The sequence below is a fragment of the Scomber scombrus genome, chromosome 12 (assembly GCF_963691925.1).
Source record: "Scomber scombrus chromosome 12, fScoSco1.1, whole genome shotgun sequence".
In the NCBI taxonomy this organism is placed as follows: Eukaryota; Metazoa; Chordata; class Actinopteri; order Scombriformes; family Scombridae; genus Scomber; species Scomber scombrus.
This window is the reverse complement of record NC_084981.1, coordinates 22,904,717-22,917,778: the sequence shown is the minus strand read 5'-3', so window position 1 is coordinate 22,917,778 and position 13,062 is coordinate 22,904,717. Positions and strand designations below refer to the sequence as shown.

At 39.8% G+C, this 13,062-nt stretch overlaps 1 protein-coding gene across 1 annotated transcript in view; it reads right to left on the bottom strand.

The window, feature by feature from the left end:
* The window catches only part of LOC133991703 (calcineurin subunit B type 1), a 28,541-nt gene that overhangs the window by 10,459 nt on the left and 5,020 nt on the right, over positions 1–13,062 (bottom strand). The window contains exon 2 of the mRNA XM_062430209.1: positions 6,058–6,097. Coding sequence (XP_062286193.1) covers positions 6,058–6,097 — 40 coding nt within the window. The remainder of the gene's footprint in view (positions 1–6,057; positions 6,098–13,062) is intronic.

Here is a 13,062-nt window from a genome sequence, read left to right as displayed (position 1 = left end):
ACAGCTGTGTTCCTGAAATGAGCATGTTTGATGGACAAGTGGTGGGCATATGTGACAGCAGGTAGTAATCCAAACACAAACAGAAAGAACTGCCTAAGACCACATGAAATATTACATATTATACATTTCACACCTAGTTGAACACATCTCTTTCTTGTTACACTGAACATGATGCTAGGGATGGATTTGATATGACGTTCTAAAATAGGCAGGATAAAAACCTGCAAAAAGAGACCCTGTTCTTGAGGATCAGTAGTCTCCTCTATGACCTCCACTTGCAGAGGAGGAGACAAGACGTGTTTTTAAACCCAAGCGGCATGTTTGAGCCTCTGGCAGCAGAGCGAGCAGCGTTGATGTAGGTGATATTGCAAGCTGACAGTCAAGCGTGCACCTCTATCCCATGTTTTTAGTTAATGAATAATGAAGGTACAGTAGTGCTGCAGGCTTTGTATGATGGTGGAGTTTGCTGGATCACCCTAAAACCTATAGTGACATTTTAAAGGCTTTTTTTTTCAGATAGAGTATTGCCTTGAATGCAAGACCATTCAGCAAAAACAATTTTCTAACATGCTACAGGTGTAGAAAAAGGTGGAATTCTTACAAAAATACATAAATATGTGTGTTTTATTTTAAATATTTGGTATGAATCCAATAATATACACTCAGTGATGCAAGTTTTATTTAAGGGAAAATTGAAGAGGACACTTTCTGATATTAAACCAAATGTTTTTCTACATGATGGAAATGGTTTTCTGAGAGGCAGCACAGTAGTGGCTCTTCACACCGCTATGCTAATGAGCGGCTCTGAGGGAGATCCTGTGTAACTGTGAGATGATTATGATAATCTCATACTCCACTGCATAGCAAAACACACACACACACACACACACAAAACACACACACTTTCATAAACGCTGTATACACACTCAACTGTGTTACTAGGCAACTGGAACCTGTTAGCCCCCCAAAGTAGCCCGCACACACAAACACACATAAAGGAATAACATTTAAACATGTTGTTGTTCATGTTGTTCATGAGGTGTACGAATGAAAACACATGCATATGTAGATGTCATCAACCTTAGAGTGCACACAGGAGGTTCACACACACACACACACACACACACACACACACACACACACACACACACACACACACACACACACACACACACACACACACACACACACACACACACACACACACACACACACACACACACACACACACACACACACACAAATTATGTATTGCAACTAAAGCGAAAATGGCAAAACATTTGATCTAGTTTAATGACAAGATTAGAGCTGTGATATTTGGTTAATAATTGGTTTCATTACCAACCAATCTTCTGATTGTTCTCTAAATTCATTGTTGTGTTCTATAAAAAAAACCAAAACCCAAAGAAATTCAATTTACTATCACATAAGACTTAATAAAAACTTAATGAATCACTGACTGGAACTGGATAATATTGTAATTTTTGCATAAAAAAGATTGATTATCAAATCAGTTGATACAGGCATTATTTTTCTACCAATCGATTAAACACTTAATTGTTGCAGCTCTAATAAAGATCAATACCAGAGTTGTTTTTTTGCCTCATTTTGAGGAAACATGACTGATCTCCCACAAACTGGGACACATCAGTGGAACCACACCTAAGAGTCAGCTAGCTCAAGCTAACCATTAAACTGTTTGAACAGAAAAACTGCTGAGTGCAATCGGCTTTTCCACCTCTTTTTTGTTTAATTATAAAAAACACAATGTTCCCAAAATGTCATTATTGAACGCATCCTTTTAAGCATGCTCAGCCCTCAGACAGGTCACCCCGCACATCAATGGACACATGTGACTGCATTAACACAGCACAGCCCGAACAGAGACAAGCAGGGGGAGGGAGTGCTGCATATAGCTCCCCAAACACACACGATAAAGGTGTGAGGGTGGGCAAACACGAGAAGGTTACATGCACAGCGCAGTAATTTCACAAGTTTGACACATGACACTGTGCCAATTAGCATAATGGGGTTGTGCTGAGCCAATGAGTGCTGAGTGCTGTCAAACATATTGGAGGACAACAGCACGTTACACAGAGATGCAACATGCCAAATAAATGCCAGAGATCAAAATCATGAAAGAGGAAACAAATCAGTTTATTAGTCATGAGGCTCAGCATGAAAATACTGCTGTTTGGATGATTTCAGGAGGGCAAATTAGCTTAGGCACGGACCCTACATTTTTACTGAGGACATTTAAGAGATGAGAGTCTGACGGAGATTGGCAATCACCAGAAAGAAAGGGTTTAATGAAGAAGTATCAAGTTGGATTATGGGGAATGTAGAAGTTTGACTCACTGTGGGCTAAAAGTCGGGAAATCTCAGCCTCTGCTGGTTCAGTTATGACCATTTTTCATAGATCGTGTCTCTTGCTAGTTTTTGGTAGTGGAATACTAAATCTATCTCAATTTGCTATTAACACATATGAAAACATGACACTTTCCATAAAACCACTATTTGCAATTCAATAAGCTAATGTTTTTATATTCCACACACACACACACACACACACACACACACACACACACACACACACACACACACACACACACACACACACACACACACACACACACACACACACACACACACACACACACTCTCTCTCTCTCTCTCAAACTCCCTCAGTCATCTCTTTAGGCCACACTGCAGAGTGTGTGTGTGTTACAGAGTAGCACTGTGCATTAAGCTGATTGCTCTGGCTGCTCTGATAATGTACAGCTTGCCTGCATGGACCAGACACAGGATGAAGCAGGGCAGCACATCAATGGTGTATATTTATAGCCGTGCCGTCATCAGAAAACCCCCAACTCACCCCATCGCCCCCACCAACAGTAGCTCTGGCTCCCGCCCTCAGGGAAACCCCTAGCAACAAGGAACTCCAGCAAGCTGCCCGCCTTTTATTTTGGGCGGCTGCAGACAGGCCCGTGATGGTTTCAGGCTCTCTGATGCGTTACTCTGTGAGAGCATGTGTTGAGAGGATTCTGTGTGTGTGTGTGGTGAAGAGAGTGGTGGAACAGAGTGGGCGCGCGCTTGCACTTTAGCGAAGTGTATAGTGTGTCTGCGTGGTTTGTGTGTCTGCGTGGTTTGTGTGTCTAATTATGCACGCTCCCACAAGTACGCCATTAAATTTTGCCTGATCTAAGCTCGCCTAAGTCAGCAGCAGTGAGACACTGCATTGACAGGAGGATGCAGGCCTTTAGAAAAGCCATCCTCCTGTGTAGAACAATGCACTTATTTCATAATCCATGTTATCAGAGCAATTCTTAAGAGACAAACTCATTATACTGCTCTTATCTACATCAACAAACAGCTGTCTGACAGCAGGTACAGGGGAGTGGGTGTTAGACTTTGCAGGTTCTCATTGAGGGTGATAAGGTTGAGGTGAATCTATGGCACCAGCAGGCCAGAGCTGATTTCTTCACAGCCAATGCCTGCCTGTCCAAGCACTTGATGAGCTGAACAGCTGCTCTGTCGGTGGAGGGAGCCAGACAGAGCGAGAAAGCCAAAGAAAGACAGAGCGAGAAAGAGAACGAAAGAGAGATAGAGCAAGAGAGAGTGAGAGACAGAGAGAGAGAGAGAGAGAGAGAGAGAGAGAGAGAGAGAGAGAGAGAGAGAGAGAGAGAGAGAGAGAGAGAGAGAGAGAGAGAGAGAGAGAGAGAGAGAGAGAGAGAATCAAAGAGAGGACGTTTGACAGAGGCAAACGCTTCCAAATTGAAAGTTAACCAGTATATTCTAGAAAGGACATAGTCACAATTGCAGGTAAATACTGAAATGCTCAATTGGTCTCAAGATGTAGTGACTAAAAGTTTTGCATTAATGAAACAATCCTATCTAGTTCTAACTTCTATCTCTGTTTTTGTTGCTTAATCAACATGCAAAGAAAAAGAAAGCAGGAAAGAAGACAGTAAAAAGAAGAGTGAAAGAAAGACTGATGAGCTGACTGTGGTCAACAGGGAGGGGCAGAAAGTGAGAAATGGAGAGAAGCTGTAAATATCCCAGACTGAAAGCAGAAGTCCCTAAAGGGTTCAGTTCAGGGTCATGCATCATCCAAACCCCTCCCCTCTCACCATGGTGGCATAATCCTGGGGGAGGAATGCCTGGAAGCCCTCGCAGGCCAAGGTCCTGTTTCCCTATGATGTTACAATATTACAATCTAAGTATGGCTACGCCACATGGTGTCCACAGCTCTGCTCGCTCTAACAAGATGTGTCATTTTGAATCTGTTTGCGTGTATGTGTGTTACAACACAACACAAAGGTAATCTTAAACACACAATATGTCATTTTCTGCTGCTAGGTGTCTCTCAATCGAAACAATAAGAAGAGATGATGTTGTAAAGTTGCGTACGGTTGCTCTCAGACAAACGGTGTTCTGCAGTCAGCTTCTGCAGCTTTCCTTGCGGCTCCCACCAATGTGCTAGGTTTTTTTTTAATCATTTTTATGTTCATTTCTAATTTATATACAAGCTTAAGTAATGCTAACATCTCCTCCAGCCGTCAGGAACGTCTAAACCTCAGAAAAGATAACACACTCCTCACTCCCACCACAGACAATTTCCCCATCGATATTATCTACTCATTGGGGCAGACAACCCCAACCCCCCATGTACACAATTCAACAAAATATATACACCACAGGTTTAGTCATTTTTTTGACATTTTAATGCCGGAGTTACAAATTATACCTTTAAGATTATACATTATGCTTAAAAGAGTTTAAGCATTTAAAAACTCCTTTGTAGTTGTCAGGACACTCCAAGCTACAGTAAATATCTAATACTGACAATTAAAGCAGGTCTCTGTTTATAGTGTGAAATGGAGCATAATCTATACAACGTCTTCTGCTAATAAATGCTCAGAATTGCAGAAATCCAGACTGTGATATGAATGAAAGTAAAAGAAGTATCAAAGTAAAAGTAAATGTTTTAACTTCCCACACAATCTAAGTTTTGCTTCCGCACTGTTAAATGAACTTTATAGATCATTATCAGCCTTGACATTTTACATACAGTTTTTTACTGCACTTCTGCCTCAAACAACAGCTTCTTAACTGTGGAACCAAAAACTTCAAAGACTAACTTTTCAGTCCTGACGTCCAAATAATTATTCACGTGCAATTCTGATTCAGAGACATGAGGAGGTCAATCTGAACAGCGGCATTGTCCCTGCAGTACACCTACACTACAGAGGGACCTGTCGAATTCTCAGAGCTCATTAGACACATGCAACAGTGGACCCATTTTCGCCTGGTTCTTAACAACCTCCAAAGTGTAAAACATGCCATGTGCACCAGAGCGAGTCGGTGAGAAAATCTGTATCACTGAGGACTTTTATACATCGCCGGGTCAAGGTATTGTATTGATGTATCGTCAGGTAGGGAAGGTGAAGGAGGCAGACAAAGAAGAAATGTGAGTCATTTCCTCAGCTCTCCTCCTCCTCCTCCTCCTCCTCCTCCTCCAGAGTGCTCAGGAGCTCAAAAGATGTCTACTGGGCAGACATCTTGTAAACACGACCACGAATACAATCAGAGATTGATTTTAAAATGACATCTTATTGATATCAGAAACATATCAATCACATATAAAAATATTGTGATCAACACAGTAAAACTGAACATGGCACTCTCTAGTAACAGGGGTGGCCGTTATGAATAAAATGTCTGGAGATTCATTTGAGAAAATAAAAATGAATAAAATCCCCTTAATTGTACAAAAGCAGTCTCATTAAATGATTTGCAACATCATAAAAATAAAATTTAGGATATAAAACATGAATATTTATGTTGTCTATTGTTCAGGCCGTCATCTTCTCACCAAATTGATCACAAGACAAAATGCACCAGGATCTAGATCGCTTACCACCACTGCTAAACAATTTTCGGGGGAAAAACCCTGCAAATGATTAACTACACCAGATTTTAAAAATAATAATTTTTTAAAAATCAATAAAAACAAGCCTTGAGCAACTGCTACAAGCAAACATTCAAAATACTTACAATGTGAGCACATCTCCAGGGGGTAACTGGCTTCATTTCCCTGAAGAGAGAAAAGAGACACAGCTGTCAGTTACTGCTATTACTGGAGACAGAAGTCTAGCGAAGACATGTTATGTTATCTGTTTATTACAAGTTTAGAAATAGCTGGCGGTGAGTAAAAACAAACTATTAGAGCTGCGTCTTGCTGGAAATATTTCTGTGCTAACAACACTTCTGAGATGGTAAATATGACATCACTCCTGACACCTTCTTGCTAATTAAAATCAGAAAATGGTACATTAGTTTTGTCAATAAGAACACCAACAAACAAGAAGACTACAGTGACATATAAGAACGTTTATACCATTTTCTACAGAGCATGTGGTTGTTTCCTTGTTGGTCAAACAAACAATGGCACCTATTAGGAAAGGCAACAAACAATAGGCTCTGGTGATCTGTGGTGAGCACTGGATTCATTTTCATACCACACGTTTTCTCAGCAACAGGAGTAACACAGACAATAGATCATGCAGCTGTGTTCTGTACTAGAGCATTTAAATATGTGATAATGTTTATAGAAATGGACTATTGACCAGTAAAAGAAGAACCGCAGGAACACATGGATTTGTTTTTCTAACTTTTTTAATGACCAGAGTATGGGCTCTAGAGTCCACACTGTTCAATACAAGTGATGGATTGTAACATCAGCCAAGTACTTTGTGTATTAATGTTGAATATTGTGCGTTCCTGCATGAAGTCATGGTCTTCTGATTATATTCAGCTCACTGGTGTGGCCAGTTTGTGCAAGGACATTGCAGTGTTGGCATTTCCGAAATAAAACACTTAGTCATGACAACCTTTTTTTTTTTTTTTTTTTTACAAAAGCATTCATGCACAAACACCAGGCTTCCCTACATTTTAAAGCTAAACATCTTCATTGTCTACAAATGTGGAGGTGAATTCCACAGATAGTCTGCATGCAAATGTGTCCTGTAACAATTCACCTCACATGTCAGGACTTATCTGTTGTATGGTATATGGTTTAGTTGTGGACAGAGAGATAAGCATTTCACTCCGTCATGCGCTTACAATTGTTAGTGCTGACGTATGGAACCCATTTTTACACTGGATATTTTAGAAAGCAATCTAAACGATGCTTCAAATGTCATAACTGCAATAATAAAACTTTTGAGGATATGACATTTTATGATTAACATGAGTAAAACTAAAATATGAGAGTTCTTGCTTACTGAGGCAATGCTTGAATGGACATAGTGTTCATTTAGCACATTCTAACTTATTTTCCATGTACTTTTTTAATTAAGGTAAATCCTGCAGTTGTATTTTACTCAGTTCTAATACAGTCTCTCAAAAGAGGAAGGCACGCTCTTTTAAATAAAGCTTTTAAAAATATTTTATTATCAGCTGCTACACCAACATGTACTGAGATTGAGGTTAAAACGTATGTTCACCCAAGCAAGCAATGTGCAGTTTCCTCAATTTTAAACACACGTTGCTGTGAACATTTTAATATAATGTTTCCCTAAATACTCTTAAGGCTGTTTCCTATTTACATGCTTAGCCTCTTTCTTGACACGCATCATGCATGGCATCAAATCTTTCAGGGTAGTGCAAAGGCTCTTTAAATGAACCATGCTATCCAGAGACACTGTATGGTGTGTGTGTGTGTGTGGGGTATTGGCTCATGTCCAGCAGTCACATCCGCATCCCATCCCATCCAACACTGCAGTGTCCACCGAGCCTCAGTCTGATTGCTGGCAGAGTAAGGCTGAGCGCTCACATGGGAGGCAGTGAGGACTCCCTGTTGCAGAGAGATGGGGGAGATCCTACAGCTGAACGAGACAAACCCTCCAGGCCAGCAAGCAATTGACCACAATTATTGTCCCGCAACTTCACTGGAGAATGCCATGCTGAGACTGTGCTTTGCAAAAATGGACACACTAACTGGTAGCTTAATTTAAACATCCAGAAGTGAAATCTATAATTGAACTATACAGCCCCCAGGATAACAGCTACTGACTGCAGCTGATGGTTAGGAAAGTTTCATTTTAAGTCCCTATATGTAGCATTTTTGCAAGGAATGATGTCTGCTGCAGCGTCATAATTGATACAACACTAGAAGATGCCAAAGACAAGAATTATACATACAAGGTCTTTAAAGAAAACACAGCAGTACTTTTGTGGTAGTGGATGGACATCCACTACCACAAAAGTGTGAGCTGTGGCTGCATCCAAACCTAGAATGCTTTGAGTTGTGTATTCAAACCCTGGAATCTAGTTTAGTTTAGCAAGAAAACATGGCATCTGAACTGATGTTGTACTAGATGCTACACGCAAGAATGCTTAAAAGAAAAAGGCAAGTCATGAAAATGTAATGTAAACAAGGTGCAGCAAACCCTAAAATGTTTGATTTTGTGGTTACAAATGAAAGCAGAACTTAGGTCACACTGCAAACTGAAATGCAGAGCTGCAGCGATTAGTCATTAAAAGAAAGTTTTCTTTAAAAATTTCCAAATTATCTGATTCCAGCTTCTTAAATATGAATTTTTCTGGTTTATTTAGTCTTCTAGAGACATGAGAGGGCATCACCCTAAACTTTGGGGAACAGTAATGGGTATTTTTCATACATGTTGTAACGAGTAATCAAGAAAATACCAACAACACATTAATTGATGATGAAAATCATCGTTAGTTGCACCTCTACTGAAATGTGTCTAATATTACAATATTTCACAAATATGGTGTTAAAACAATCTTGTAAAAATGTCACTGACGCTGACTAGTTTACTTAATTGCTTGCCAATTTGAATGCAACAAAAAAACGTTCTCACTGTGGTTTAGACTGAGGGAAACGGCAGTGACTGCACCCAAAGGATATTAGTAACACATTATGACAGATAAGTAGCACTAGAGTTGTCTTTTTCTCACAGTGAAACACAAATAGACTACACACACTGGCTAGAAGAAGCAATAGGCAGTTATGTCATCTACTGGCTTATCGCTGTGTTGCTGTACAACAGCAGACTTATCTCTGAAGAGTTGGGTATTTTAAGAACATTGAGAAGAGAGAGGTGACACAGGATCAGCCAGGAGAGCGACTTAGCATTTGACACTGTGATCACAGCACGAGCGGCCGTCTCCGCTCTCCTGACAGAGGTTGACGACATGGTTTTCCTCTACAGAACAACAAGTTGAGAGTGGCTGAGCACTGCCAGTTTAAGGGATTGAATTCCCGTGTAGCTCAATGCGTAGCGCATGACTCCACCATTACTGGGGTTGGGTGTCCCATTGCCTGTGTGGCTCAGTGGGTAATAGTGACAATGTGATACTTTATTGATCCCTGTAGGGAAAAGTCCTATTGTTTGCTCTCCTACACAGAGCACCACTGCCAGAGCTGTACAGATACAATGACTTGATAAAGGAAACTTCAGCAAAATGTTGGATTTAATACCTTGAACCAGTGTCCTCTAGTTCAAGGACAGGCTCTCAGTGCACCCTCACCCTGATATGTGTGTTGTTCACACCTTCATTTGGTTTCTCTTGGCTCAGGACTGAAGAAGAAGAATTGTGTTGTGGCCTTTAGGTTCACACTTTTTGAAAATGAAGTATGTTCATGAAGTTAAAACATTAAGCTAGACCTGTTACTAATGATTCTTTTCATGATGGATTACTCCGTTCATTCTATTCTTCATTAATTAATTACTTGCTTGGTCTATTTATATCAGAATATGGTGAAACATGTTAATTACCATTAAACAAAGCCCAACCCAAAGATACTCAGTTTACTGCCACAGAAAACTAAAGAAACCAAAAACTGCTCACATTTAAGAAGCTTAAACCAGATGATTTTATCATATTGTTCTTTTTTTTTAAACTAAAAACATGGTGATTAATTTCCTGTTGATTGACTAATTGTTTCAGCTCTACATAAATCCAGACTGCGCCTCATGAAAAGGAATAACTGGATAAAAGAAACAATAAAATAGTTGCCATAATCAGAAGACAAAATGGGAAAATTAGTTTACATTCACACGTGTCAAAGCTGATGAACTCTAAAAGACATAACCTTCAGTTAGACCTTAAGTCTTGGTGCTGCTCTCCAAAGACTGAATGTGACAGTGAACCAGTTAGAACCCAGTTAAACAGACAAATACTGAACACCACAACAAACTTTTCACAGCCAGTAGTTATGATGTTTCATTACTGCAGTGTGGCAACTACAATGTAAAATATCTATCAAAAAGCGAATAATCAATTACATAGCTGCCCGAGTGGCAAAACATGTCAATGTCCCCAAAGCTTTGCACCTATTATAAGACTTGACAATGTTACTGCAGAGTTGAGAGGTGAATAAAATGAGTGTTGGGTATACTCTCAACTGCATGCCTGACATCCACTGTCAGTTAAGTGCAAGCTGTCAGGTCTCTGGAGGTAAAGAGACTTACAGCAAAGCAGATTTGGTGTTGAGGATTACAGGTTCACTAACCTAAAGCCTGCCTTAGGTCACTGGTTTGGCTAATAAGGGGTCAGGAGTAACGCTGGTTATGTCTCCTTAAAAAAAAAAAAACACTTCATGCAGATCCTATTGAGCTGCCTTTTTAGATGCTAATAAGGAATATCAGATGGGATGATTATAAAATACTACAGAAAGAGAAAGAGATGCACAGAGTGAAAGAAACATTTTGCATACAGAGAGAAATATAAGCAGAAAGAGAAAGAGAGAGAGAGACTTGTGTTGGCTCATCAATAATGCATGCTTCATTCAGAATCAATTAGGCCTTAGCACACAAAACACGTTTTGCATAATGAAGAGTCTGGCATCGTCGCTGGTTCAGCAGCTACACTACGACCGACCCAAAAACCCGGCTAATTATAGACCTGCAGAACCCAGTCACAACATGAAAGACTGGGGAGCACAGTGTATGAGGCTGAAGGACCTCACTGATGCATCTTTGGCAGGACATAAAAAAGGTACTCTGATCTCACATTACAATAAGCCAAATCAAACTCCAACAAATTAACATGTGGTTAGTATTTTTCATCTTTACTTAATGGCTATATTAAAGCAAAACATTTAGATCTTCACCTCTTTCCATATACTGTACATAAAATACACTAAATCTGTCCATGAAAAACAGCTTTTTTTTAGAATAGCTTATGTTTTCACGACTGTGTAGATAAAATAATTCTGTTTCATATGTCTTTAAGTCACAGCCAACCCATTTACATATCAAGTGAAGTCATTCATTACTGATATGATTGAGGTACCACCCTTAACTCTTTTATTGCAAAACAGGCTGTAAAAACCTGAGATTTCTCATATGGTCTTTGCTTATCTGGGGTAGGTTTGCTGAACACGAATGCTCTTGTTCAACAACACTGTCCACCTCTCTCATATAGTTACACACTTGTACAGCTGGAGGCTGCCTTATCTGCAGTTTAGGGGAGTTTTGCGCCTTAGTCAAGGGCACAGCGGTGGTATGAAACGGGGGGGAAAGCACGACTCATTCACTTTCCTGTCCAAGTGTAGGGATTGAACATTGCAACATTCTGATAAAAAGCCTGCAGAGCTTACTTATAAAATACTGCACAACTACACAGTTCACTCTCTCAGATAAATTAAGATTTATGCTCATTTTTTCAATGTCGGTATTAAGTACAATGATTAAAATGTCAAAAACTGAACTAAAAATATTGCAAAGGATGTCGATATTTGATACACTGTGTTTGGCTCTTTTGGCTCAGAACAAGCTGGAATAGAGGAATGACTTGCATAAATCCTAAAAGTTAACCGCAGTGCCCGCACTGGGCCAAGCAGCATAATGTTGAAAATACAAGAATGGAGCAGTAGCATGCATTGTTCCCTGAGTCTCATCAGTGGAGCCTGAGATATTGAGCATAACACCACGATGGATAGATGGACTGGCAGACAGATCAGGACCGAGCCCAGTCCTAGATTCATCATGAAGACAAACTTCTGCATCACATCTGGGTGTTTACAGTATATGTGTTAATCTTGCACGATATCTGAAACCCTGTTCTCCTTGAACTATGCGTTGATGCATAGTATTGCACTTGTTTGTTTCAACATAGTGTGATAGCATGCATCTCTAATCTCTATGTATATCATACTTGATGATTAATGTAACTGAGGGTGCAATACAACATCTGCTGAACAAAACACAACTAATTGTAAATCAATGCTTCTCTAAACACTTGTTGCCAAAACTTTGAATAAGAAGCACATTAAAGGCCCCCTCTATCAAAAGATAATAGAAGCTGGAGCTGTTTACGTTATTATTTTGCTAAATTAATGAAGAGTTTATCTAATGTTAGCGTTTGCTGCTTTCTTTTTTTAATGGCACTGTGAATTGAACACACCTTTGAATATTTGATTGTATCAGACATGTGAAGATATCTTCAGAGGTCTGAAAACTCTTGAGAGGCAAAAATTACTACAAGGCCATTGAGAAGTTAAGGATTCTGAGGTATGTGTATGTACAAAGAGAATCAATTAATTGTATCTCTTGCTTGCCATGTTTGAGTTACTTGTCCACACACATAGTAGTTTTACTTATAAGACAGCCCACCTCCACACAAATGTGTCAAGCTTGCCATATAGCCGAGCTTTCTGATAAAAAAACGGAATCCTCTAGAGTAACAGCGGAGAGCAGAGCTGCGCTTTGCTTTCAGATTGGTCTTTAAATAGAGACCACCCTAGGGCCCTATGATTTCTTCTTTGCAGAAAACAGACTGAATTGTGGAACTTGATAATAAAAACTGAATCGACTGTAAAATATGAAATATTGTGGAATTTGCCAAATGTTGATGCAATTTATAAAACTCTGGCCTTTTTCCCACCATTGTAACACTTAGGTGCAGCAGCGTCTAAGTCAAATGAACAGAAGAGAACTATGCTGAGAGTCTCTACCAAGTTTTGGTGTCATTTATGATCACACTGCTTCTGTGATGAAGTTTCACTTAGGGTGGGGCTCAGCTCCTCCA